General features: G+C 50.4%; 4 protein-coding genes, 1 long non-coding RNA gene and 1 other non-coding gene across 8 annotated transcripts; 2 read left to right on the top strand and 4 right to left on the bottom strand.

The window, feature by feature from the left end:
• Positions 1–317: 317 nt before the first annotated feature.
• Positions 318–11,332, bottom strand: TBL3 (transducin beta like 3). 2 transcript variants are annotated; one of them, XR_005827458.1, is made up of 23 exons: positions 11,255–11,332; positions 11,101–11,152; positions 10,920–11,012; positions 10,583–10,630; positions 10,148–10,289; positions 9,552–9,636; positions 8,887–9,054; positions 8,488–8,563; positions 7,950–8,046; positions 7,330–7,526; positions 6,822–6,963; positions 6,295–6,353; positions 5,655–5,758; positions 4,830–4,980; positions 4,453–4,683; positions 3,618–3,688; positions 3,056–3,212; positions 2,578–2,636; positions 1,943–2,046; positions 1,633–1,704; positions 1,082–1,240; positions 752–922; positions 318–581 (listed from the first exon to the last, which is right to left on the bottom strand). XR_005827458.1 is itself a non-coding variant. In XM_040591238.1 (22 exons), exons 1-22 carry the CDS (start codon positions 11,290–11,292, stop codon positions 810–812), a joined length of 2,418 nt encoding a protein of 805 aa, XP_040447172.1. In that variant the 5' UTR covers positions 11,293–11,332; the 3' UTR covers positions 688–809. The 2 variants fall into 2 exon arrangements, 1 of the variants encoding a protein (XP_040447172.1); XM_040591238.1 differs by lacking the exon at positions 318–581 and having other exon boundaries at positions 688–922.
• Positions 11,333–11,544: 212 nt separating this feature from the next.
• On the bottom strand, positions 11,545–12,903 carry LOC121086737. Its single transcript, XR_005827444.1, has 2 exons — positions 12,669–12,903; positions 11,545–12,165 (listed from the first exon to the last, which is right to left on the bottom strand). It is a non-coding gene; the product is annotated as an uncharacterized LOC121086737 (long non-coding RNA).
• On the bottom strand, positions 12,348–12,471 carry LOC121088150. Its single transcript, XR_005827856.1, has one exon. It is a non-coding gene; the product is annotated as a small nucleolar RNA ACA64 (small nucleolar RNA).
• Positions 12,904–13,035: 132 nt separating the features above from the next.
• On the top strand, positions 13,036–15,929 carry RPS2 (ribosomal protein S2). Its single transcript, XM_040590875.1, has 7 exons — positions 13,036–13,194; positions 13,319–13,408; positions 13,858–13,965; positions 14,527–14,700; positions 14,771–14,930; positions 15,401–15,492; positions 15,808–15,929. Exons 1-7 carry the CDS (start codon positions 13,039–13,041, stop codon positions 15,886–15,888), a joined length of 861 nt encoding a protein of 286 aa, XP_040446809.1. The 5' UTR covers positions 13,036–13,038; the 3' UTR covers positions 15,889–15,929.
• Positions 15,930–16,361: 432 nt separating this feature from the next.
• Positions 16,362–18,290, bottom strand: NDUFB10 (NADH:ubiquinone oxidoreductase subunit B10). The gene is made up of 4 exons (XM_040590876.1): positions 18,079–18,290; positions 17,303–17,441; positions 16,729–16,868; positions 16,362–16,578 (listed from the first exon to the last, which is right to left on the bottom strand). Exons 1-4 carry the CDS (start codon positions 18,224–18,226, stop codon positions 16,478–16,480), a joined length of 528 nt encoding a protein of 175 aa, XP_040446810.1. The 5' UTR covers positions 18,227–18,290; the 3' UTR covers positions 16,362–16,477.
• A 78-nt stretch (positions 18,291–18,368) lies between these two features.
• Positions 18,369–27,192, top strand: RPL3L (ribosomal protein L3 like). 2 transcript variants are annotated; one of them, XM_040590873.1, is made up of 10 exons: positions 18,369–18,857; positions 19,717–19,909; positions 20,534–20,702; positions 21,589–21,724; positions 22,880–23,066; positions 23,621–23,781; positions 24,069–24,170; positions 24,818–24,913; positions 25,414–25,533; positions 27,078–27,192. In XM_040590873.1, the coding sequence occupies exons 1-10, from the start codon at positions 18,855–18,857 to the stop codon at positions 27,132–27,134; spliced, it is 1,224 nt and encodes a 407-aa protein (XP_040446807.1). In that variant the 5' UTR covers positions 18,369–18,854; the 3' UTR covers positions 27,135–27,192. The 2 variants fall into 2 exon arrangements, with proteins under 2 accessions (XP_040446807.1, XP_040446808.1); XM_040590874.1 differs by having other exon boundaries at positions 18,369–19,105.
• The last annotated feature ends 44 nt before the right edge of the window (positions 27,193–27,236 follow it).

Genomic DNA, 27,236 nt, shown 5'->3' with positions numbered 1-27,236 from the left:
AGGGGGTCTAATAGTTACTGAAACTCACAGCAGTTCTCATCCTAAACTCATTTGTTAGAATTGAGTTAGAAAAACAGTTACAGGAAAACTTAAGACACTTATATAGATCGCTACATTCAATTTTAGTTATTCTTCCAGGTATCTGTTGGTTTATCTTTCTTTTGAAACAAGCAGTTTAACCAACTTGTGAAGTGTTTGTCGTTACAAATTTTATATGTTTTTGTCTCTGAAACAAAATACACATAAATGTATCTGTGAAGACTGCTTGGTTTTTTATACTTTAAAAATTTGCTAGCTGGGGAATTAAAAAGGTGCTTATCTCCCTCCCAGATGTCAACATTTGGGGTGGGCAGAGGGGAGAGACCTACCTTGGTCCAGGCTGCATTTCGGCCAAGCAAAGAAAACATTCAGCGACACAACACTGATCCATACACACTGCCCCACTGGGCTCTGGGATGTGACATTGCCTGTAGTGTCTCCCAGCTCCGTAAAGTCTTTAAATCCCCCAATAAAGCCGAACTGCTTGTTCAGAGCCAGGTTCTGCCTCTTCTCCAGACTAAGAGCTGTTCAAGTGTCTGGGCCTGAAAATTCAGGGTGTGAAAATACACAAAGGGAAACCACAGCTTGGCCAAAGAAACAGCCCTTCCCCTCTTGTTTAGCCCCAAGGAGACTGAATGCTGGACTTGGTTTAGAAATCAAAACTTTAAAGATTTTATTATAAAATAAAGGAAAAATAGTCCAGTTGCCATACCTGGTGGGAAGGCAGTTCAGACTCTCCCCTCTGGAAAAAGTAACTGGTGGGAGGAGGGTCACAAAGTCCTGTCTTCCTGCTGGGCTGCATCGGCCAGCCTCATGTTTTGCCACATGAAATCAATGAACATGGAAGCCTGTAGCAGTCGGCTCAGCCTCTGAAAATGGCGCTCTGCAACGAGAGCAACGCAATGATTAGCGTCACAGGAGAGAAAGCTCACCAAAACAGGGCACAAAAATCTCTTCTCTCTTCAGACCCAAGCAAACAGGGAACATACACAGCACAGGGGGAGACCTCAGGCTCACCGCCTGTCTCTGCAGCCTGACTCACCGGTGTAAGGCAGCAGGGCCTCCACAGCAGATTTAATGCCCGAGTACTGCAACAGGCTGTCTGGTGCTTCGTGCTTCAGGAGGGTTTCAATGACAGCTTGGGCCTCGTGGCAGTTTCGAGAGTTCGTGTTCCACGTCACCAAGAACATTAATACCGCCTCTAGGGAGGAAGGGGATCTGTATGGGCTGGCTGCGCCGCGGTCGCACAGAGACGCCACGTTGGAAAGCATCTCTGCTGTCCTGCAGCATGGGGCAGCTCCCACACACGGTGATGCTGAGCCTGGAGGGGCAGGACAACTGCACACAACTGCTCCTGGAGCCCTCACAGGGACACCCCAACGAGGGCAAAGCCACTTACACCAGCTCCCAGCAGCTGCTGGTGTAGCACTGCAACAAAGCAGCTGGCCCCAGGCAGCAGTCCTGCTCCAGGGCGGTGGCAACACAGTGATAAATGCTGAGTCTAAGCAGATTCTCCTTTCAGTTTCAGTTAAGAAAACAAGGACAAGTCCCTGACCTGGAAGGTTTTAGCACTTAAACAGTGTTGTAACAAACCTTTCTGATCCTTCCGGAGCCGAATGATGTTCTCTTCCAAGTGCTTCTTCCCATCAGTTTCCTTGAGGATGGCTGCAGAAAAGAGAAACGAACAGTCCATGCAAGAGTCCTGCCCGTGCACCCATGGGCCAAGAGCAGGGAGACCACTTGTTGTCTGCAGTGATTTCACTTAGGAAAAAGGGAGTCATTTGAGAAAGAGAAAATGGAGGCTTTCAGACAATTAGGCTTTGTAGTCTCTGTCGACCTGTGAGAGATGTTCTGGAAAGCAGAGAGGGCAGAAAAATGCCTTCAGGGCACCAGGTGGACTCACCTTTGACCACCATCAACACCGTGTGCGGACGATCCAGAGAGATGGCCAACCCTAAAGCTTTGAGGTATCTTTTCTCATGAAGCAGGTTGGAAAGCTCTTGCTCTCTGGAAAACAAGTCAGGGTCAAGAGTGAGACAAATATTTGTTTGGTGAAAAAAAACACTATACAGAGAGAGAAAAATATTTGCTTGGTGTTAAAAAACGCTACACAGAAAGCAGCAGATTTGGCAAAAATAGTGTGCAGAGGTTTAAGGCCAAGAAGTTAATACTGTTTGCCGATGAATGCCTCAGTGCCCTCATTGTGCAGATAATCACCCTGGCACGTTCAGGGGCTCCCTGAACTATTTAGTGCTGGGTGAAGTGGGAAAAAGTGAAAGTAGGTTTGGGATGTTTGACTTTGCTTTCTTAACAGTGCATAAACATGAAACTAATCAATTGTCAAGCTGACAGCAAGCAAGGCTTTGCAGGAGCTAAAGATAAACTACGAAGTAGAAGAGACTACTGTGCCTTGACAGCCTCTAAATAGCTAAATGATGTAACATTCAGATTAGATGGAGCTGGATGGCTCCAGGCGTGGCCAGTTTCACTCGACAGAGCTGGCCTTTCGCAGCTTATTATTGCACGAGACCAACTTACTTCATAATCTGCTCCTCCTGTTTAGCTTGCGCTTCTTTCTCTTCAATTTCAGTGACGTCCTATAAAAAAACAGGATACAGCTTTGTCAAACCTTGCTGTAATACAGATGAATTTTTATTTAGCCATCAAGTGATTAGGAAACCAATTTCTGCAGCAAGATCTCTAGGTCAAGTAATTTAAGTGTGAAATCCAGCAACTCACAACTTCCCTCCAAACCACTTTTAGAACACCAGCACTGGGCAGGCTGCTAAGGTCCATTGGCTCTTCTTTTTACAACATCAACTGGGAACATACAGTATGGCCAAAAAGCCCCCCAAACCCCAAGATATACCATACTGACTTGATTTCAAAGTGCAGAAAATGAGGAGAGCACATGTCATGCTGGAATAGCGAGGAACAAACCATTGGGACCCTGAGCTATCCAGCTGCATTCTGATTACTAACACAGAGAGGAAACACAGAAAGACCTGTACCGTACCTTCCACAGCGTGATGCAGGAGTCACTGGATGCTGTCACGACCATATCGTCTTGTTTGTTAGAGTGAAGACCCCAGATTTTATCTTCATGACCGTCTAACGTTTTCACACACTCATTGGTTTTAATTGTCCAGAGTTTTAAGAGACCATCAGAACCACTTTTGGAAGAGAAAGAAACACAACAAAAAGAATCACTGGATAGATCCATTCTCACTCTGTCCCCCACCTCAAATATCAGCTAAACTTGTCCCATTCCTTTCAAACAGGAGCAGAATTAACCAAAAATGTCAAGTGTGAGATGCACCCTTAGCTCTGCCCAACTACAGTGTATGTCACCAAGGCAGCCACATCACTGCAGCTAACAAGAACGCCCTGCACAACTGGAGAAGAGGGAGACAGGTTAGCTCCTGCAGAAAGCTTGGCATAAACGTGGCATCTTCCTATCAGTCTTTCCAAAACTAAATCCATTGTATAACTCTTCCCTCTTGCTGTGGATATCAGCTAAGAGATTTTCCTTCTGATTAGTTCTGCATCTTCCCCTACGCTCCTGGTGTGGCACTTACCTGCTGAGCAGTTGTGTTCCTCGGCTTACAAAAATGATCTTCAGTACAGAGGCATCGTGACCCTCAAAGGTCTGGAAAACAGAAAGGAAGCTAGAAAGTGTCAGAGCTGTTGCCAGGCCTTTTGAGAGAGTCCTCTTTCAGGAGGATAATATTTACTTCTAAAGCCCTAATAAGTACATTCCAAAAAGCAGCCTCTATCCTTGGGACTTTCACTGCAGAAAGTAAAAGGGAAAAGTAGGAAATTACTTGTCCTCATACCATTTTTGCAAACAACCTGCTTGCTTAAACTTGTTGGGCAAATGGTCTGAATTGTGAGGCCAACTCCACGGGCTGTCTCCCCAGAGGGCTGATTGCCCTGTCGCTGCGTGGAGCGGTCAGTGAGGTACCACTGCTGGGCAGAATGCGGCAGAGTTAGCAACTGCCCTCTCAGGGTCTTAGTGAGACACTGCTGGGCTGGAAAGAGAGCTTTTCTATGAAGAATGAGTCTAAAATTTAAACTTGTGTGGGTTTGCTTCACGGCCACAGCTGTGTCAGGCAAAGCCAGCTTTCTTTCAATAGCATCAATGTGCTTTTCCCCTCTGATCAACCATGTTGCTCACTGGTTAGTTAGAAAAGAAAGCACGAGGCAGAAGCTCTTGTCACGGAGCTTTGCATGCAGCTCAGAACCAAGATCCTGGAGAAGGCAGCTAGAGCTGCATAGCTCTTCCTTCCAGTATGGCCACATTGCTGCATGTCAGCTGCACTAACAAGCACGTACCTTTTTGAAGAAGTTTTTACCAATCCCTGTAGCATGCAAGGGTTGCCTAGAGCAAGGGGCACTCTGAGTTCTCATTACCTTCAGGCAGCTGAAGTCCAAGATTCCCCAGAGCTTCAGGGTCCCATCTGCCGAAGAGGTGGCCAAAATCTGATCCATTGGAGAGAACTGCACACACCAGATTCCACGCTTATGTCCAGTGAAGACACCCAGCAAAGAGCAATCAGAACAGGACCACAGCTTGGCCAGCCGATCCTGCGAGCCTGTGGCAATCAGCTTGTCGTTCGGAGAAACCGCCACACTGTTTATGTCCTGGAGAAGTCACGCAAGTAGAGAGAGTACAAAGCCATTTAAGCCTTTGCTCCAGCTGTCAGACAGGTAATAAATGTAGGGTGCAACACAAGGAAAGAAAGTTTTAAGTATTTAAAAGCATGTTCTAACGTCAGGGGGAGCTTTACCTTGTCATGACCCCTCTCAGTCACTTTTGCATGAAGGATTTCTGGACTGGAGATCAAGGCTGCTTTTGCTTTGGAAGTGAGGGATTCTGGGATATTCCAGATCTTGATTGTGCAGTCCTGGCTGCTGGTTACTATGAAGTTTTCTTTCAGTCTGAAAGGAATAAAGATGCTAAGTGTAAAGAAGCAAAAGTGCCTTCCCCTGCACAGAAAAAATATGGTCTTCTCCTCCCCTGCTGGGATTTACACACATTCAGTCACTCTGCTGGGATGTGAAACAGAGCGCTTTAACATTTTTTAAACTGTCTTTCATTTTACTTAGGTCCCTGGCATAGCCTCCAGCAATTCAGACATTAGGCAAGAGCAGTTAGCTCTCTTCATTTACAGACAAGCTATGCTGCAGCTCTTGAGCAGGGAAGCTGGGCTTACAGACTGTTAGGCAGCACAAAGGAAGGAGAAGAGCTGACAAACAGACAGGCTATTCAAGGAAACACCTTCATAGATACGTTCCCTTCACTTCCCAACCCTCCTCTCCCAATCACTCAAGCTTTATCTGGCAACTTACCCAGCTGCTGCTCTTTAAGGCAAACAGGAGTTAAGACTAAAAAAGAAATGCAAACTTCACAACTTATGCACAGACGGATGCATCCAAAAACAATTTTTTTAATTACCCTTCCTTGACACTCAGAGCACCATGACAAGCTGGGACCAGGAATGAGAAACAGCACAGCTCAGAGGCAGGCATCCACCAAAACATTCATCCCGAGGATCAGCACAGCAGCCATGCCTCATGCTTGCAAAGGGAAACCCTTGTCCAATTTTTATTACCTCGAGCAAGAGACAGCAGCTACCCCATGTGCATGACCCAATCCTTGGGCTATACAGGTCACCTTTCCATCTTTGTTCATCCGCCAGACTCGAAGGCTTTTGTCCTGTAATGGGAGAGGACAGAAACCACTGTGCTTTTTTGACAAGTGATCAGTTCCCCACGCATTAAGCGCACCTGTGAGCCTGACTATTCACTTATGTTCAAGCCTGAACCTCTGCCTGCACTCGTCAGAGCGGGTGAGGGCAGACACCACCAAGCATGATGCGCTGCAGTCTGGAATTCCAGCATGGAGGTTTATTTCTGGCTGTATCAGGGCAGTTAGCACCTTTTCTTCCATCATGGTTCTTATGCATGGCTCCCCATTAGTCTCACACTAATGACACCTCTGAACTCTAATGCAAGACCAACATGCTTGCAGAACAAGGCATCTCCCTTCAGGCTAATAAAATACAATCAACTGCATTTCCCCAGGGACAACATTAAAAAGGGATAGTGGAAGAACCTTTTATTTGGGGGTTATAGCAGACAGGAATTCCATCCAAACAAAAGCCCTTTCTGGATTGCCAAAAAGGAATACGACTCTGCCCATAAAGTTCACTAGAAATGAAAAGTTTCATTAAATGAGGAAAACTAACACACCTTAGCACAGCTGACGAACATCAGGCCTTTTCTGAAGACATCCAAAGCAAGAATTGTTTCTAAACAGAAGAAGAAAATACAGCTGGATGCAGAGTAACACTGACACCAGACAGCAGAAATGCATGAATTAATGAGTCCACCGCTCACAGACTGGGGACACTCGGGACACAACACATCCACACTCACTACGGAGTGACCTGCTGCTTATGGCATCGATGCGAACCTGTCGCCTGCAGCCACTAAACTGCATTCAGAGCGCTCACACTCACGTATCTACATCTCTAGCTCCAATATCGATCTTGCTGCTAGTGAAAGGGTCCGAACTGACAAGCCCGGAGAAAGAAAACTAGTGTTTGCAAAACCAGGACCGCACGGTAAATCCTTTCTCCAAACAACTCCCAAACCCGTTGTGATGCTGTTCCAGAGAGAACTTAAGGACTCCAGTCTCCACATAAGAGTTGTGAGAGAAGCTGGATAAAGAAACACTTGCACATCCCCCATACACCCAATCAAAGCTGACCACACACCTGTGTGGCCATAGAGGATCTGGCAGTGCGATGTTGCCAGTTCAAACACTTTCAGCTGAGGGCTGTTGGTAGCCACAACAATGTGAGAATCAGTGGGCCCAAGGAACTTCACATCCAGAACCTCATCGTTGTAACCTGCAAGCTGAGGACATAAAGAGTTTAACAGGGAAAAGTCAGCTGGTTAGAGAAGCACTGAATGGCGCCATGCTCACTGAGACTGCATTACTGTGCCTTTTCATTTAATACTGCGTGTACAAATATATTTTTTTACACACAAGCTGGAGCACAGGAAGGATTTCTGGCTAGGCCTGTTCTGCTTGCTTTTTCCTACATTTGTGCAATATTCCTCCAAATAACTCCACCAGTGAACTTGGCTTTCTGGCTTGTACCCAACAACTCAAGAACAGGCAGCAGACAAGGGCACCCCTGGACAAAGCTTCCACCAGAAGCAGAGGTGATCCTAAAGTATGGATAAAGGAAGAGGGAGAGGGAGGCTGAGGGTTGTTACCTGCTTCCTGAGCTGAAGAGTTTGAGCATCATATAAAACAATGTTGTGTTCCATGGACACTGTGACAATCTCATTCCTCGCAGGCACAAGCATGCACTGGGTGACACTGCGCTCGCTCGCCTCCTCCTTCAATTCAAAGGGCACAGGCTGGGTATACACGCATGCAGCTGTGGCAACTTCCCAGACTTTCAGGATGCCTAACAAAAATGATGAAATAAATTATCTGTCAAAGCCACTGGTTTAGACAGCGATTGTCCAAGAAATATAGAACAAACCCTGGCCTCGCCTACTGGAAAAAGCTACACAGCTTTGAGGCAGGACTTCAAAGAGATTCAGTGACAGTGGCATGAAGGGCCATATAGTTTTCCTTATTCAATCCAAATCAAACTTTATTGCAGTTTGAGAACATATATAGTTAAAAGGTTCACAGCATGCCTGATCAGTCCTGCTCATCCACTACTGTTAGAGGAACTCAGAAGGCTCTGCTCTCCAGCCCTTCGTTCATCCCAAGGCTTCCACCACACACAGAATGCACATCCCGGGAATAATGGCAGTGCAGTGCCTTAAATACTGTCCTTCCTCAGCCTCCAGATCTGGCAGTGACATGCCAGGACACTCACCTTTGCTGCCAGCTGTGACAAAATGCAACCCTTGTTTCTTCACACCCAGTTGAGAGAAATCTCCCTTTTCAGGTAACAAGACGGCAGCTTCCACGCTCTGCAAGAGAGTTGGCCAAACACCAGCTGAGCGCATGGGACCAGCATCCCATTTCAGCAACCAGAGCTGTGCAACAGCCCGCTAGTGCCAACAGGCGTGGGCACACCACACTCCACTGCCCCGGACCACGTGGCTGCTGAAGACAGGCGGGCAGATACAATGTTTTTACATGACCATCCTTCCTTCCTCCTCCAGCACTGGGGAGACAGTGGAGACAGCAGTGGTGGCACTATTTCCTCAAACTTCCCAGGCAGAACCACACCAGCAAGGAGGAAAAGAAAATAAACAACTTTAGGCACAGAGTTTTAAGGCCTCTGGAAAGTACAAGGGAGAGAAACCTGATTTCACAGTACACAGGAACCTAAAGAGGCAGAGGTATCGTAGGACCATGACCTAGAAACTACAAAGGATCTCAAAGGAATAAATGAAATGCAATTTTACCTCATAGACAGGGACAGTTCGTTTGCTTTCTCTAGTTTTCAGGTCCCACACCATGCAGACTTTATCACGGCCAGAACTGCAAGTTAAAAGATCAGTTTCAGTGCTAAATCCATTCAATTTGGGCTCTGAGAACTCGAGCTGTAAGTGCAAATCTGGAGTTGTGGGAGTTCACCCCCTCTCTGAAGAGGCCCATGTGAAAGAAAGCACCAGCCTTTCATGTGGCAGCACAGTACATTGCCTAAAACACAGGTGCCGACAGCCTCAGTTACACACTTGCATGGTCAAGCAGAGAACAAACACCTGTAGCAGTCCTCCTCCTCACTGGAGAACCTTGCCAGAGCCTATCGAAACACCCAGTCTCTGGCAGGAGAGAAAGGCTAAGCCTCTGCAAGGTTTTACCTGACGAGCGTATTTCCATCTGCAAATGCCAGCGAGGTGACGGCACTGAAGTGGCCGTCCAGCGTAGCAACGCACTTGCTGGATTTCAGGTCCCAGATGCGGATTTTGTAGTCGATTGAGGAGGAGAAGAGTTGCAGACGGGAGACATCAGGGTGGAACTCAACAAGGCTGGACAGAAGGAAATGCACTTGAGCAGGACAGGAGTAAACTATCTGTTTATGCTTATTAAACTATATGTTTAATGCATGCTGGCATTAGCCCAACATTTAAACAAATATACATTCTACACAAAGAGTCTGACAGATCAATTGACATGAATTTGTAAGAGGACTTTCTTTGTAGGGCTTCATGACTCTGCCACCCACCAGCAAAATTTACAATTGATCTTTGCCATTCTTGCCAGGTTCTTGAAATACATCAGTTATCAAGCACAGACATTCCATTTAGATTCCAACAGATTTCTTGACCAAACTTTTTCCTCTCTGGGCTAGTCAGTCACAACTCTGCTCCTTCACTAGACATCTCAAAAATCATGGAGCAGAAGAGAGCTCAGAACCCACTCAGAATGGGCCTTTATATTCCATTAACTCAAGATATTTCACATCAATCCCAGCATCCAAGCACCACACTAATGCCAGCAACCGACAAATATGGCTTGTCCTTACTGTACAACTCCTGAAGATCCTTTTAGGTTGTGTGTGCAGTACTGTTTGATCATATCCCAGATCTTAATGGTGCTGTCACAGCCACCTGGGAAAAGAAAGGCACGTAAGAATGAACTACAGAGGAGATGCTGATACGCTGGACCTCGTGCAAGTTTAACATTTCATGGGTTGCAAAGGCAGCAGAAAGAAAAATGAATCCAGCAACCACCACCCACACCAAGAGAAGTCCATGGAACACCCTAAGCTTTCAGAGAGCTGGGCAAAATCTGACTACTCACACTCAAACCTGAAATAGAATTACGTTATAGGCCATGGCTGACCTCCTCCATCTCCACGAGTCCTTGTCCTACACCGGGACAACTATACTGCACTGTCCTATAGATGCCAGACATTTGTCAGCATTTTACTAAGTATATTTCAGAGAGAACATCGAAAGAACCCCTTGTTGTTGGTCAAGATGTCATTTCTAAGTAAAACCTCTTCTGATTACAGCTGAATTCAGAACATCACTACTTCAGTGTCCAGCTGAGCCAAATTACTCAGAAGCAGAAGGGCCATTATCACTCCCACCATGTGCCAGTGACATGGGGCCGTACCTGTGGCTAACAATGTTGAAGTAGAGTCAAAGGCCATGCTAGCAACTGGCGCTATGTGCACGGCTTTCCATGTGCGGACACACTTGTTCTCTCGCCAGTTCCACTGCTTCAGCAACAGGGCTCGGCTCCCTGTCACGAGGCTCTACGCAAAAGCAAGGTGAAGAAAAGCATGATTAAGTACTAATTTGATTTAAATTTCTTTCAGTGCCCACACACAAAGCACAGAATGCCACTTGCTATGACACTTGTGAAGCTGAGTCTCTCAGCATTCCTCTGTCCGAGGTGAACCCAGGAGAGACAGATGGAAGCCTGAGAAGACTTGGCAGAGTTCTCTGGGAACACAAGGTGCCTCCAGGCAGAGCTGCCTTTGGCGTTCACTGGCTTTATCTGGGAGCCTGACACAGCAGTGTAGAAGACCACAAAGCAAACACATACCTCATCATCAGGGCTAAGAACAAACGAACTGATATCTTCCTCGTCATCCTAGAAAAATGAAAGGTAAAAGCCCCACAGTTACACCATAGGCACTGCGTGCTCAGAGCACCCTTCTCTACATGCTTCTGCTGATGCTAAGCACAACCAGCAGCTTCCCAGCTGTGCTTGGGGACAACACGACCAATGCCTGCCTGTGTTTAGAAGCATTCTCACCCTCCCCTCTGCTTCTCACTCTTGGGAGCTTTAGATCAACAGCCAGCGACAGCAGGAACACCCCAGGAGCCCTTGGAAACCCGCAGCGGTTCACCACCACCCAGCAGAGGCCAGGCCTCCTCACCTGCTGGAGGCTGTGGAGAGCTCCTGTGTCCACATCGATGACGTTCAGCTTGGTCCCGCAGGGGCAAAACATAAATTTTCCATCTCGGCTTATCTGGGGAAAAGGGAAAGGAAAGGGGGAGCGTTACCGAGCCGGGGTACTGTCCAACCGGGCCGGGCCGGGCGGCAGAGCCGGGTCTCACCTGCACTCGTCCCCCCTTGTAGAAAGGCTCGATTCTCCGGCACACGGCGTAGCTGGAAGGGAAAAGAGACACAGCGCAGAGCGGCGGTTAAACCGAACGGCGGCGGCCCGCCCGCGGGAGAGCCCCGGCCCCCCAGCCCCCCGCCGCCCCTCACTTGCTCTTGAAGCGCACGGGGCTGGCGGCCGCCTCCATGCCGGCTCCGCGTGCCGGCCACTTCCGGCGCTCCCGGTTGCCACGGGAGAAGGGCGCCACTTCCGGCGCAGTCTAGTGACGTCTGCCCCACGCCGGCGGCGACGCCATCTTTGGTGCGGGTGGGTACCCGCGGGACAGGCGCTCCAGCACAGCATCCCCTTCCCGCCTCAGGAACACGGCTTCCCGGCCCCAGCCACTGGGCGAGCGGGGTTTTCAGACCACAGGCACAACAAATAGACTGGACAAAGCAACTTTCAAGCAAGTGATCTTTTATTGCATGTAAGGATACAGAACTGAATAATTTCTAAGTGTTCCAGCTGTGAACACGCACGTTATTGCCACATCCCTACCACCAAAGTCAGGAATAAACCTTAGCACAGATTCATTAGTAAGCAGGAATGCTCTTATTGCAGCACTAGATGCACAGAGATCACTCCACCCAGCATGCATGCCACATCAGGCAAAATTTTTTATCAGCCTGTCAGGTAACACATTAAATTTCCCACAATGATTACATATTCATTCCATTCCCTGGAATTAATGGTTATATTTACAGTGTCAATACACATGCAGCCTAGGTCTCCAAGGGACCCCATGGGGGTCTTCAGTAGTCTCTGGCGGTCCCTAGTGGTTGTTGAAGAGATCTCTTAGTATCCTTTCCATGCACTCTTGAGTCTTCTACACGTGGTCTCGTCTTGGCTCATCGCTCCATTTCCAGAGTTTCTCAAGTTCCTCACCTTGGCTTCGACTGGTTCCTGCTGGTTTACCTGCCATCCTTCAGGATGTGCCAGTCACAGTTGCAAGAATTACATCCTCGGGTGCACTGTTGTCCGAGGTCCCTTGGTAACATCCCCATTGCTCTGTACAGCTGACCTTCACAAGCAAAAATGAAAGAATCATTACAAAGGTGTAAGACAAGGCCATCTACCACAGGCTGCCAGCTCGCACTCGGGCAAGCCAAGCCCACGCTCAACACCGGCTGCTGGAGGGCAGGAGTCTCCGGGGGACAGCCATCACTTAAGTACACCCTACTCCTAATACCTGCTCGGCACAGGAGTTATAGGAACATGGGTTTCACTCCCCACAAGGTACTGTGGGGAATAAGCTTAATGTTCCCTATACTGTCGGCACAGTTATCTCACCAGGGGCCACAAGAGACCTCAAGTGATTTTCGACTGCGCCTACAGCTAACGTCCCACGGAACATCTCCCCAGGCCGCTAAACCAGGCCCTCCCCCACACCAAAGCAACACCACCTCAGACAACGCAAAAACTTAACGGGGTTATTTTTGTTTTTAAAAGCTTAAGGACTGCAGAAAGCGGGAGACCACGTGCCCACCCTCAAGAGTAAGAGTAAGCCCAGAGCCCCTCACCTACCCTCGGACAGCCTCAGACTGAGCGTTACGCGCCTGCGCGCCTTTTATGTAGGGCTGGCGCACGCGCGCTGCTGCCCCGCACCATGTATAAGGGACAGGGAAGGCGCCGCTCTGCCTCGCGGTGTATTCCTCATGCAGAGCGCGGGGCTGGCACAGCCGGGCGGTGTTCTCGCGAGAGCCGAGGGACTATAAATAGCGAGCGCGAGGGTAGCAAGGCCTTCTACGCTGAGAGAACACGTAAGTGCGGCAGCCCAGCGGTATGGCGGCGCGGCCTGTGCCCCATCCGCACCCATCGGGGCTGCCGGGCCCTGCTGGCCTGCCCGGCCGCGGTGGTAGTGCCTCAGTTAACTTTCCCTTCTCTGTTCTAGCAAATGGCGGACGACGCCGGTGCTGCGGGAGGTGCAGGAGCGGCCCGAGGGGGCTTCCGCGGCGGCTTCGGGACCGGTCTGCGGGGCCGGGGGCGCGGCCGCGGGCGGGGCCGAGGGCGAGGCCGGGGAGCTCGTGGAGGCAAGGCCGAGGATAAGGAGGTGAGCGAGCCGCGGGGCCGCCCCGGGCGGCGGGTCCTGGCTGGGCCTGCAGCCGCCCTGGAAAGTACGCTGGTGCCGGCAGCCGGTGCGGCCGGTGACGCTTCCCCACGGTTTGCTTTGCTAGTGGATTCCTGTCACCAAACTTGGTCGCCTGGTTAAGGATATGAAGATCAAGTCTCTTGAGGAGATCTATCTATTCTCGCTTCCCATCAAGGTAAGCTGCTGCGAACACTGCAGCAACGTGCAGCACGGCCTTAATCTAAATTGCAGGGGTCGCAGTAGTTGCTGTACTTGCTCTTTATGATGCTTAGGTTGAGTGTTGGAGACATAAACCCGTAGAAGTGGAAGGCTGGTGCAGTCACCCGCAGTGAAGTGTGGTGCGTTGTATATTGCGTTCTGCCTTGTCTGGCAGCATGTTGCTGAAGTGTTTCTGTAATAGTTCTGCTCAGTGATGGTGGGGGGGGGCAGGAATTAACTTGCTATGTTGGACTGGCTAACAAGCTCCAGTAAGCTTATGCCTGCAAAATTTGACATACTTAATTACCTATTACTTCAAATATATGTATGTAGGGTTGTTGAACTTGAGTTGTAGGAGCCTTATTAGCTGAGTTTAGCTTCTTAAAGAAGTGTGGCCTCGTGTGTTGAAGTGACTGAGTTTTGCAGGAGTCGGAGATCATCGATTTCTTCCTGGGGTCTTCTCTGAAAGATGAGGTCTTGAAGATCATGCCTGTCCAGAAACAGACACGTGCTGGTCAGCGTACCAGGTTTAAGGTAGCCTGTTTCTTCTGGTTTCTCCTGGTGTGTGTTGTCTGCTGCTTTTTTGGTATCATTAATAAAGTAGTTCAAATACCTTTAGTTTTTTTTGTAGCATCTAGTAAATATTTATGGGTATGGGTATCAGCTTGTGTAGCTGACAGTTGCTGGATTAACTTCAAAATCCTAGCAGTATGTACAAATGTTATTTGAAATGGTTCTAGTGCAAAATTAAGTCATTTACACAGCATTGTTGGCTTCTCAGGGGCTATAGCAGAGAGAGAAGTCTGAGGTGTAAGGTGGGAATGCTGTTTTGAAATTATCTGGACTTCTGACCCAGTATAAGGCTGTGGCAGGGAATTGAATCCCAGTTCTTCAGCCTGAACAAGTTTTGACTGAAGGATGAGCTCTAAGGGGAAAAATGGCTGCTTGAGCTGTGAGCTCTGCTGTGCAAGTTTTAGTAGGTGATGTTTTGATTGTACTTGGGAGTGAGCTGTGTTGGACCCTGATGGACTGTTCTCTGCTGAGAGTGTTCCTGTGCAGCACAGCTGCCACTGAGCACTTTTCTCTCAACCCTAGGCTTTTGTTGCTATCGGGGACTACAATGGTCATGTCGGTCTTGGTGTTAAATGCTCTAAAGAAGTTGCCACTGCTATTCGTGGGGCGATCATTTTGGCGAAGTTATCCATTGTACCTGTACGACGAGGCTACTGGGGGAACAAGATCGGCAAGCCCCACACCGTGCCGTGCAAGGTGAGGCAGGCCTGCTCTTGGTGATTGCGCTGCAATGTTTCGGGAACTCTAACCTGTTGTGTTTGTGTAGGTCACTGGCCGCTGTGGGTCTGTCCTGGTGCGCCTGATCCCAGCTCCCCGTGGTACAGGGATTGTGTCTGCCCCTGTCCCCAAGAAGCTGCTGATGATGGCTGGTATCGATGACTGCTATACCTCAGCCAGGGGCTGCACCGCCACCCTTGGCAACTTCGGTGAGCTCTAGCATTCTGTGTTGTAGCTTAGCTGAACGTATTTCCACTTTTGTCATTAACAAGGACACAACATATCCATTTCTGTAGTATTGTTCTAATCTGTGTTAAAACAAAAACTTCTAGTGGACAAGCAGAAGTGAAGACTGCTGCTGATAGCTGTTAAAATGCAGGTTAATCCTGCTGTACTTGGTCCTGAAGTCTGTAAAAGTTAATTACAGTAAATTGTCTTTTTACATGCACATTGATACTAAAAAAGAAATCTCCCAATCTGCGCGATTGCACTTGTCTGAGGTAGTGTAATTGTCGTAAATGGAGAGAGAAAGAAACTCGAGTTTTGTGTGTACATCAGAGAGAACCTGCTGTGGTCTCCCTGTTCCTTCCTAAATTCTACATTCTTGGAGTGGAGTGGGTGGGCACTAGTGAGCTGGGCTCTGTAGTGCTGACGTGCAGGGTGTGACTTCTGTCTGTAGCTAAAGCCACCTTCGATGCCATCTCCAAGACCTACAGTTACCTGACTCCCGACCTCTGGAAAGAGACTGTGTTCACCAAGTCTCCTTACCAGGTGAGTGTTGCTGCAGTTTGCAGCTCCAGTGTGACCCTCCCTTCCCTCTGAAGTTCAGGTACTCCCAAAAATGGGAGAGCTGCAGTCAGAGCTGGGTGCCAGGCAGAATGGGGTTTTCTTTCTTTCAACATGCAGTTGAAAATGGCAATTCATGGACAAAGGAAATAGGAAAGCTTTCATGTACCAACTAAAAATAAGTTGTATCTGAACTACCCCAGCTGCCACAACACACACCTTGTTGGAAAGGGATACACTGCTGAGAATCTCAGGAGAGTGGTTTAAGAAAATAACACACTTGTATTTATTTTTTTGCAGGAGTTCACTGACCATCTAGCGAAGACTCACACCAGAGTCTCGGTGCAGAGAACCCAGGCAGCTGCTGTGGCAACAACTTAAGTGGGTTTTGTACCAGACAATAAAGTGATCAGTGAACAAGAGATGGCGATTGGTGTGATGGGATGGTTAATGCACTGGGCAGATGGATTAAATATCTGCTGGCGATGTGAGTAGGTTCACGTCTGTGGGCCACAGCCTGAACATCTGTTGAATGAAATAGTGTGTTAATGTTGTACTCATCCTTGTTAATCATGTATTAATCCTAAATGGGGTCTAGAAGCAGCAGGACAGCGTGTAATCTTTATCCGAACTGTGGGAATTTTCTGCCAGGGCTGGGCAGAGCAGTGTTTCTGTTGGCTCACAGAGGTGAGGGGAAATAACAGTTAAGGCAAGTGGGGTGCCTGGAGTTAGGGGCTGACCATGGTTTAAAGGATGGTAACAATCAACTGGAATTCAAAGATCAATGCAAAGCTGAAAAAGAAATCTGTTAAGTGTGTGCAGATCTCCAAAAGAATGAGTCTAGATTCTAGTTGTATGGCAGATGTCTGGGCTGCACATTTATTGCAGAGGTCAACAGCATCGAAATTCTGAGATGCAACATGCAGTACTGGATACAAGCACCGCGGCAGGAGGTGCCAACCGTTTAGATCTATTCAGAGACATTTGCTTGTGCTTTCCTTTCCTCCATCATCCTGTGCTTCTGCTTCATCAGGCATGTCCTTGCATTTCCATGGACACCAAGATCACCGTCTGAAAAGAAAGTAAGTGTCTGAAGAGTACCTTCCAGCAGCTGAAAAGAAATAAGCCCCTCTGTTCCATGGGAAGTCAGAGATGTGGCTTAAGACCTGCTTCGTGCTGTCACAGCTGCAGCAGAGTTGCTGTGGCTCTTGCTGTACTCACATCTGTCCTGGTAGGCCTTGGTGACCTGCACCAGCAGCTCCATCTCCTTGGCGCAGTTCTGGAACTGGTTGGGTCCTTCCCTCTGCTTGCACGCACCTAGCCTTTCCCGGACTATCTCCACAATTTCTTGATCAACCATCCTGCAGGAATCACAGAATGGTCAAGGTTGGAAGGGGGGCCTCTGGATATAATCTACTCCAAAAAAGGAAAGGAAGGGTGACAACGAATGCAACCACAGCAAGAGGTGATAGAAAAGTTGAACAAAGGGGTGATGACACCCTGCAGAAGGGCAGCTCTGGGGTTTTACAGGATCCTGGTTAGGGTTAGGCAGTGCTGGGGGATGTGTCCCAGTGCCACCCTGCTCAGCCCCAGCATGCTGCAGGGCACAGCCGGACTAGGGAACAGGTGTTCTGTAAGGGTGTTCTGTAACGGAGTGGGCAGGAGGTGCCTCAACACCTCAAAGTCCACAAAAATGCTGCGAGTTCAAGCCAGCTGCTGCAGTTCCCAGGGCTGGCTAACCACAGCAGTGTGCTCTGCAGCAGCCTCACCTGGGGACAGCCTGTGACACCCATACCTGTCCCTCCTCCACTGTGCTTCAGCCTCGAAGAAGCAGAGGTAGTCGCCCTCCAGACACTCACTCAGGTCAGGCACGCGGCGAAACTTCTGGTGGTAATAGTAGTACCTGTTCTTGGCTTGCTGGCGCTCGATCCACTCTGCAGCAACAGCCCCGCAGTCAGACACCCCCAGCCCACAACCAGCAAAGGGCAGCACAGCCCCAGTGCCTGCCGTGGCCTCGCTGCCCGGTCTGCTGCCTTCCCAGGCAGCTCTGCAGCAGCACCCCTGTGTCTCCGCATCCAGCTCGGTGTTCCCAGCCCCTACATGCCCATCTGTGTGTGTCCAGCTTGGTGTTCCTGGCACCTGTGTGCTCTGTCTGTGTGTCTGTCCCTAGTCTGAGTGTGTCCAGCTCAGTGCTGCTGTCCCTTGTCTGTGTGCATCCAGCTCGGTGCTGCTGTCCCCTGCATGCCCATCTCTGCCCCTCGTCTGTGTGTGTCCAGCTCGGTATTCCCAGCCCCCGCATGCCCATCCACATGTCTGTCCCTAGTCTGTGTGCATCCAGCTCGGTGTTCCTGGGCCCTGCATGTCTATCCCGTGTCGCGTGTCCCAGTGTCTAGGCCGTGTCCTTGTGTGTCCCATCTCCCTGGGCCTGTCCCGGTGGCCGTGCCCTTGCCTCTTTGCCTCGGTGCCCGGGTCCCCATGCTACGTCGCGGCCCAGCTCCCGCTACGCATCACGAAGCGGCGCTAGTGAGGGGGCCCGGGAGCGGGGAGTCTCGGGTCTCGGCCCGTCGGTACCTCGGACGAAGGTGACGGGCGCATCGACGACATAGTTGAAGACGGTCTGGAAGATGGTGACCGGGTTGGGCACCGAGGTGGTCCTCTCGGAGACGGGGGTGCGGGTCGGGGGCACCTTGTACGCCTCCCAGTCCCTGTCCTCCGGCATGGCGGCGGCGGCGGCGGGCCCGGCGGGAGGCGCGGACAAGATGGCGGCGCCCCTCCCCGGGCCGGCGCGGGGTCAGAGGGCGCCGCTCTGCGCAGGCGCCGCCGCGCGCGGTGCATGCTGGGAGCTGCAGTGCCCCGGGGCAGGGCCGGGCCCGGCGGGCTCAGGCCGCGGCAGCGCAGGGGCCCCGCCCGCTGCCTCCGCCTCTTCTCCGGTCGGAATCGCCAGTATCACCAGCATCACACCGTCTGTTTTCTTACCTGGGCTTACAGAGGGGTTTTAGTCTGTCCCTACCCAGCGCAGCCGGCTGCACCGAGCTGGGAGCGCCCGGCGTGGGCCTGGGCCGCTCTGGGTGCGCGGTGCCTCATTAGGAAGCTGAGCTAATTGCTGCCATCCACGTTCAAGTTGTTTAGGAGGGAGATGTGTAAACTGAGACACTGGCAACTGACCTTTATCATGCCGCATCTGCTATGTCTAACCTGCCAGCCTGGCGGAGCATGAGAGGAATATAGCAGCGGGTGAAGTTAGTAGCTAAATTTGTGTCTTCAGACCGAGAACCATCTTAAGTGTTCGGCTGGAGGGGCCCTTGCCACAGCCGCCTCCTGCTGCCGAGCCGGGCTGAAGCCGTCCCATGGTTTGTAAAGCTGGCACCGCTGTCTGGGGAGTGTGTGACAGGAACCGAGCAGGGCTGGCTTACTGGTGCCACTGGTGCGGCTGGACCGGGCTCGAACCCCACATAGTTCCGCTTGGGCTGGAAAATCAGCTTGGTGGAGCGTGCAGCCCGGTGCCGGACTGCTCTTCATAAGGAGGGGGCTGCAGTGGATGTGGAACTAACCCTGCGCTGCTTGTGCTGGCCCGTTCCCCTGCCTTGGAGCCAATTGTGTGAGAACTTGTCCGTGTCTCTAAAGCGCTGTTGCTTTCTCTCTGTCTGGCTCAGCATGACCTTGCAATGGGGGTTTATATATTTAGCTCTTCTAATGTGGTTTTCAAGGTGTATCTTCAACCTGTACATGTTCTTATTACAGATTCCTTTGGGCATCCTTTCCCATTTTTTCTGATCGTTAGCTGTGCTTGTTTGGTGCCGTTTGCCTTGACGACACGAGGCCCATGAATTCTGAGCGGGCCCTTTTGGTCCTGCAGAATACAGAATAAGTCATTATAATTAACATCACAGAAGGGCAGACCTATTAAAGAATGTATTTCTCCTTCAAAGTTCTCAAGCAGAAGGAGGGAGACCGTGTTCAAGTGGTTTTTTTATTTAACTGGTATCATTTGTCTAGAAACTTCTTAAATTCTTCCTTGCACATGAAGGAAGCTTGAACAAAATCCCATTCTGTCATGAGTTCTTTTTATTGTGTTGGAATTGAGGAAGAGCCCAGAATCCCTCCAGCATTCACTGATGTTGAAGGGGAGATTTCCTGTTGTGCTTTGTGTCCCGGTGTCTTCTAGGACTTGAAAGTGAAGCTGATCTTCGTTGTTCTTCCTCTCCACAGTCCCACCGCAAGTTCTCTGCTCCCAGGCATGGCCACCTGGGCTTTCTCCCCCATAAGAGAAGCCGTCGCCACCGAGGGAAGGTGAAGACATGGCCTAAGGATGATCCCAGCAAACCAGTCCACCTGACAGCTTTCCTGGGCTACAAAGCTGGCATGACACACGTTGTGCGGGAGGTGCACAGGCCTGGGCTCAGTAAGGCTTGACTGAAGAAGGAAGGGAGCCATATCCATGAAGGGAAACAAGGGGACAGGCTTGTTGGTGGGCAGGGCTGCTCCTGGGAGTGGGTGGTGGAGCACATAGCTGCCAGGCTCTCTCCTGTAATGCCATCCAGATCTTGCATGGCCAAAGGCCACCTCATGGCCAGCGTGAGCTATGTTTGGGGGTCCCTGGGAAGTCCCCGCAGTGATATGGCGACTGGTGGTTTGTTGGATCCTGCTGGCAGAAGGACCTTGAAGAGTAACTGCCTTAGCAATCCTGGGCTTGAAGCATCCTGCTGGGAAGTTTATAATGTTAGCCTCTGGGACGTCCACAGGGTCGGAGCCAAACTCCAGGGCAAGAACCATCCAACGTACTGCTTCCCCCAACCTGGGAAAGGGGGTTCAAGTGTCCTGGGCCACGGACTCTTAACCTGTTCAGTGTCTGGGGATGGAACCCTGTGTGGTCCTCCGGCAGGTGGGAGACGGAACGGCTGAGGTTGGCTGTGGGACCAGAGCGTGGCCTTCCCCTAGCACATTGCTTGCTCGCTGTAATGGTATGGGTCACCACGGCACCATGGAACGATCTGATCCTAGAGCATTTCCCTTCACTGTCTTGCAGAGGTCTCCAAGAGGGAGGAGGTAGAGGCTGTGACAATCGTTGAGACCCCCCCAATGGTGGTGGTGGGAGTCGTGGGGTATGTAGAAACACCAAAGGGCTTGAGGAATTTCAAGACTGTTTTTGCTGAGCACATCAGCGATGAGTGCCGGCGGCGCTTCTACAAGAACTGGTACGTGCCTCCGTGGCTGGGGAGGGTCCCTGGGGCACTGCATGTGAGGAGTCCCTCGCAGGTCTTTCCCACAGGCTCTCTGAGATGCCCAGCCATTACAAACAGCTCAGCTGCTGGCAGCTGGCTCTGGGGTGGAGTGAAACTGCTATTTATTTAGTCATGCACAGAGATACTGCAAACAGCTTGATGCTGGGAACCAGCATATGCATATGTAAATTTATTCCAATAGTTGAACTAAGTTAGCTCTCCACAATATCATATGGCAGCGGGTGCTGCAGGTTTGTTTTCCTTTGTGTAGGTCAGGTTCATCAACTCTCCATTAAACTGGAATATTTGAGCTGAGGCACCAAAGAATGGAGTAGAACCAGATTTGTCAGAGGGAAAATTGATGCAGAATGTGACCCCTGGTCTTTCTAAACATCAACACCCCAAACCCCACCAGCAGAGAGGAAAATGGAAATGTGAATTTCATAACTGTAGGAATCATGTCTCCTGTGAAAGTGCCATTGAGATCCACCCACCACATGCCTCTGATCTCTGTCAGAGGCTGTTTTCTCCTTTCTCCACTTAGCTCCGATTTTGCGCTTGTATTTTGATGGCACTGAGCCAGTCAGTGGGAGACAACTGGATTCCTCATGCAAAAAGGTTTGAATTACCATCCCTTTCCACAGCTCATTATTCACTTTCCTCTTCCCACCTCAAAGCCCTGTGTCGTGGCCCTGACAGTGAGGTGAGGTTCAGGTATCGACAGGTACCTTGTCCCTTCAGGGAAGTGCCTGGCAAGGTGATGTCCCCCTACGCTGTGCTGTGTCAGGGCACAGCAAGGTGCAGAAACACTTCACTGTTCAGCTCTGCTGGATGTTAAACGCTTTTTTTTCTTTTTTAGGCACAAAAGCAAGAAGAAGGCGTTCACCAAGTACTGCAAAAAATGGCAGGATGAGGATGGCAAAAAGCAGCTGGAGAAGGATTTTGCGGCTATGAAAAAGTACTGCAAGGTCATTCGTGTGATTGTGCACACACAGGTCAGAGCCTTACCTGGGGGGGTGGACAAGGGGGGCTGAGGGACTTCCTCAGCTCGGGCATGTGGTGAGGGCTGGGAGCTGGGATCGTGGGGGTGTCTTGGTGGGGTCATAGGAGACTGAGCAGGCAGATGCCAGTCAGAGGGTGTGGGACAGGGCGTGCAGGCAATGGGAGGTGCTGGCTGACCTTTCCAGCTACCTCCTGACACCAACCCTGTCGCTTTGAGCTGGACTCAGCAGAGCTCCCTGCTACAGAATTGCTGCAGGGAGCTGTGGCTCAGGCATGCCAGGAAGCCCACACACTCCATGGAGGAGAGTGGACATTGTGCAGAGCCTCAGCAGGTGGTGAGCCCTGTGTCAGCGAGGGACCTTTAGGCCCCATGATCACCTCAAATTAGCAACTGGTATCAAATGTTTTGGGCAAAAATAACCCATGGGCAGGCACAGTTTTGCTGGATGCTGATTGCTGGATACACTGCGCCCATTTTCATGCTGATCCCTGGAGTTAACAGCTGCTTTGGAGTCTGAGGCAGAGCTAAGCTTGCTTAAGGCTTCAGTTGTGTCTGGCACAGAACCTCAAGGTCCTGCTGTGGCTATTTAGCAGGGGCTTTGCGGAGGGAGCTGGGACTGGGAGGGATTGGAGGCATCTCTTGATGGGAACTAGAAATAACTGCTCAGTCTGGAAGCAGAGGTGGAGCACGACCAAAGGAGAGGTGCTGACTCTGGTGTGGAGCCAGAGCTGCGTCTTGGCTGGTTGCAGTGTCCAGCCTCAGACGGTGCCCTGGTGATGGGCTCCTCTGGGGTTTTTACCATGGCTGTTGCTACTGTGCTTAACTCTTGGGGTAGGCTGGTCTGTTCCTGTGCTCTCCCTGGAGAGAGGGTGTGCATCAGCTCCTGCCTGGAATGGGAGCACTGGGAGATGGGGTTGGGCGCAAGGACAAGGAGTTGGCTCCAAGAGGTCCCAAATATATAGACCTGCTGACCCAGGTGGCTGCCTGATATGAAAGGGGTTGACAGCATGGTAGAGAGGGGTAGTGAAGAGCTGGCTCTGCTCACCCACTATGCCCCTCACAAGTTGTGAGTGATGCAGCCCTGCTTGCCTGTTCATGTCTGTGGGGCAAGGGGCTACATTTTGCCCTAACGCCCTGTCTAATGCAGATGAAGCTGCTCCCACTGCGGCAGAAGAAGGCCCACGTGATGGAGATCCAGCTGAATGGTGGGACAGTGGCTGAAAAGGTTGACTGGGTTCGTGAGAGGCTGGAGAAGCAGGTCTCCGTGCACAATGTCTTCAGCCAGAATGAGATGATTGATGTCATTGGCGTGACCAAGGGGCATGGGATGAAAGGTACAGAGCAAGGAGACCCTTGCCAGGGGCTTGGTTTCTGTCTTTCTCATGTGGCACTGCCCATAAGAGAGCGTTGGGGCAGGGGAGTGTTAGCTCTGCTGAGAACCCACCAATTCATTACACAGAGGGTAGCGAAGAGCCTCTGGATCTCAGTCATGACACACAGTTCTGTTGTAGCAGAGCTTAGTTTCCTTGATTTCAGTAAAGGCCATGTTGTCTTCTGTGTCCAGAGTCCTCCCGGGAGGCTCAGAGGCACCGTGAGTACGTGTAGCCATTGGACTTCTCACAAACCCCATGTGTGTGGAGGTGTGGGTGTTTCTGTGTGTGTGTGCGTGGATGTGCTCAGCAGGAACATATCACAGTCTGATTAGATCCATGGGAAGTGAGAACAGTTCTGTGCGCTGGCCTCTCACGGTGGTGACAGCTCTTGGTCTCCTTCCAACACAGTGTATTCTGAGAACTGCAGAATGATGAGACTCTCCCCTCTTCAGCACTCAGACACCAGCCCTGAATCTCCCCGGTGTTCTCACCGCCCTGTCCGTTCACACTTCCAGGGGTGACAAGCCGTTGGCACACCAAGAAGCTCCCCAGGAAGACGCACAAGGGCTTGCGCAAAGTTGCCTGCATTGGAGCCTGGCACCCAGCCCGGGTTGGCTACTCCATTGCTCGGGCTGGCCAGAAGGGCTACCACCACCGCACGGAGCTCAACAAGAAGGTATGGCCCAGATGGGCTCCCTCAGAGCACTGCTGCACCTTCCTGCCTTCCTTCCTCTTGTGCTGTCACCACCCTTTGCACGGTGGCCTCTGTTCCCCCAGCCTCTCAGATGTTTCCCTAGGGATCTCTAGTGCTCTTGCTCTCCATGGCTTACCCGGTGCTTTTTCCCTGCTCAGGGGACACATCACAGGGGGTGGGCACATCTTGGTGAACACCACGTCATCCCTATGACATCCCTCAGTGAGGGGGCAGGAAAGTCGCCGTCTCCATTTCCTTTCTGTTCCTAGATTTACCGCGTTGGCCGTGGGATCCATGTGGAGGATGGCAAAGTGGTGAAGAACAATGCCTCGACACACTACGATGTCACAGAGAAGACCATTACGCCTCTGGTAAGGGCTGAGGGGGTAATAGCGCTATGACTGGCCCTGGCTGCAGGAATCCAGGCCAAGAAAGTAATTCACTGGCTGGTGACAGCTGCATAGGAAATGGTTTGAAGGAAATTCACTGAAAGAAATTCACTGAAAGAAATGCAGTTAATCCTTTCCTCGTGGACATGGAAAACCATCTCTGTGAGGTGTTTTTTTAGGCCCAATGGTAGACCCAGACATTTAACTTTCAGTTGATAACTTGGGCAGAAACTGTGAACTTTGTTTAAAAAGAAAAAGAAGTCTAAATTGTATCAAAAATCTGATACTTAACAGATAAACATTACTTGGTTTAAAAATTCACTTTTGCTTATTAAAAACTGTTAACTCAGGAGTCTAGCCAGCTCTGCTCTCTATTCACCCACATCCCTCCAGAGAAGGAAGCAGGGTTACTGGTTGCCCAGCTTTTACAGGGTGTTCCTTAGCTGGGATCATGCAGTCAGTGTGGCTGTCATGCTGTGGCGGTCCTAAGCAGGTGACCTGAAAGGTGCAGGGTGTTGTTAGCTGGAATGACTGTCACTCACTACCTTTTTCCCTAGAAAATGCCACTTGTGGATGTGTCTGCTCCCATCCAGCTCTTCTGCCAACCCTCTCTCTGTCTCTCCCCGCAGGGTGGCTTTCCTCACTATGGGGAGGTCAACAACGACTTCCTCATGCTGAAAGGCTGCGTCGTGGGCACAAAGAAGCGTGTGCTCACCCTCCGTAAGGTGAGAGTGCAGCTGGCGCTGGGGAGGGACAGTCTGTAGCTCTCTTTGAACAGATTCGCCCCGTGAAGAATGCTGCTGCCTCCAAATGCTGGGCAGGGAGACTGGTCCGGTCCTTGACTCTGCGTTGCAGAGGGCATGTGGCACACGAGTGTGGTGCTAGGTGGTTTGTGGCAGTGTGCAGTTGGATGGGCTCTCTCTGGAGACAGAAGCTGCAAGCCTTTGAGGGCTGTGATGCAAGGCCAGAAATGGAAACCTTGGCCATAGGCAGATTGTGAGGAAATGAAATGCTAAGTGAAGAGCAGGCTTGTTTCGCAGCTGCTCTGCAATCCAAGGCATCACCTGCCACATGAGCACTAGGCTGTTTCTCTGAGAAGGCATATTTTTGTGGAGGTATTTGTCTAATAGGTGCAACTAGGATATTTCAACCCTGCTTCCGTCAGAGCAGATGTCCAGATTTTCTGTAATGATAAGCCTGATGCATTGTGACTGTTCTTTTCCAGTCCCTTCTGGTGCATACAAGCCGCCGGGCTCAGGAAGCCATTGAACTCAAATTTATTGATACTACTTCCAAGTTTGGCCATGGCTGCTTCCAGACAGCTCAGGAGAAGCGGGCTTTCATGGTGAGTTATACTTTGTGCTGGCTCCAGCTCCCAGGCCACGCTTGCAGCTGAGGCTAAAAGCAACTGATTGACTCCAACCAAGCATCTGCTTCTCGATACAACAACAGCCAAATGAGTGATCGGGACTGTCTTGCATAAAAGACAGGCATGAATTCAATTCACACAACAGATATTATGCTAAGGAAGAACATGATGGTTGTGTGAGTGATCCAAGACAACCCAACTAGCAAGTAATATACCATATGGTCAACCAGTTTCCATTCACCACGGGATGTTTTAAACAAGCAGTTAACTTGGCAGGCACTGCATTGGACATATGGTCCCTTTCACCCGTAATTGTGTGCTTCTTTGATTTGTTTGGAATGATTTATAACTTTAATGTTCTTAAGAGGAAAAGGTTGGGTCAAATTCAGACACAGATTTGTGATTCTCTTGTCAGGAAGCTTTCAAAGGGGCCAAGCAGTATATTTTTCTTAAATCCAGGGAAAAAAAAAAAAAAAAAAAAAAAAAGAAGTATTAATAAATCCAAAACAAGCAGAGTTTCTCAAATAGTTTTGCAACCTACACCAGGCTGGTGCATAAGTCTGAATGTGAAATTGAGGAAGCATTAAGTAAGGCAGCCCTTCAGCTAGCAGAAACGAAAGAAAACAACTGCCTGGATGCCACGCAGACATAAAACGTGCCTAGATCTGGCCTGTCAGCTAAAACTCCCATGTGAAACTGGCTAAGCCTCCTTAGCCCTGGGAAGGGAGATTGGCTGTGCAGTGTCTTTGCAGAGCTTTTTAGAGGTTAAGCTGATTTCCTTCATCTCAGTGTTAGGAGCTTGTTCTGTGTTTTGCTCTTGCTGTCACTGCAAGTCCTGAGTAGCTGTGACAGGGATCGGAGTGACAGGAGGTGGTTTTACGTGGTTGCAGCTGTTTTCTTTGCCATTTTCCACCGTGGGGTGAGAGTTTCCTGCACGTATACTCTGGTAAAACTTTACATTTGGCTGGAAGTAGAGGCACATAAGTAATTCTTGCCATCTGCTCCCATAGGATTTATTTGTTTTGGGACAACCCCATTTCTTAGCTGGTGGAAACCCCTCAGGCTCAGTTATTAGCTGATGAGAAGCTGTGCCTTTGGTTGTGGGAGGCCTTGCCTCCTCCAGGGCTCATACAGCAGCTGCTCTACCACGGTGGGCTCCTGGAAGCATTCATCAGCACAATTACTGCTCCCCTCCATGTCCCCTGACTGCAGGCCAGCCCACCTGGCTCGCAGCAGGTCACTCATTGGTGCTCTGTGGCTGGTTTTGTGGTGTCCAGAGAAACAAATCCCTGGTGCAAGAGCAGTGATGTTCTGCTCCCGGTCCCTGCAGGGCTGGGCAGGTCCCAGGGGGGGCTGGTGAACGCACAGAGCTCCCAGCTGGGGCGCAGAGACCAGGAGCTGCCTTGCACAGCAGAAAGTGGCCAGAGCTGCATTTCTGCTCCCTGCAGCTCAGACGCAGCCTTGCAGACCAGGTTTATCTGCTACTAACGCTGAGCGCTCTCCTCTCTGCTCTCTTCCAGGGCCCTCAGAAGAAGCACTTGGTGAAAGGGAAGCCAAGTGTGCAGGAGGAGCTGTGAGGACTGAGACATGCAAGGCTACCTATCTGGGCACTTTCAATAAAGGGGCTACAAGCCATGCCTGCTCCCTATCTTCCGTCTGGGGGGACGTCTTGCCTGTAT

This window comes from Falco naumanni, chromosome 4 (assembly GCF_017639655.2).
Source record: "Falco naumanni isolate bFalNau1 chromosome 4, bFalNau1.pat, whole genome shotgun sequence".
Lineage (NCBI taxonomy): Eukaryota > Metazoa > Chordata > Aves > Falconiformes > Falconidae > Falco > Falco naumanni.
The sequence above is the reverse complement of the archived record's forward strand: the minus strand, read 5'-3'. Positions and strand labels throughout refer to the sequence as shown.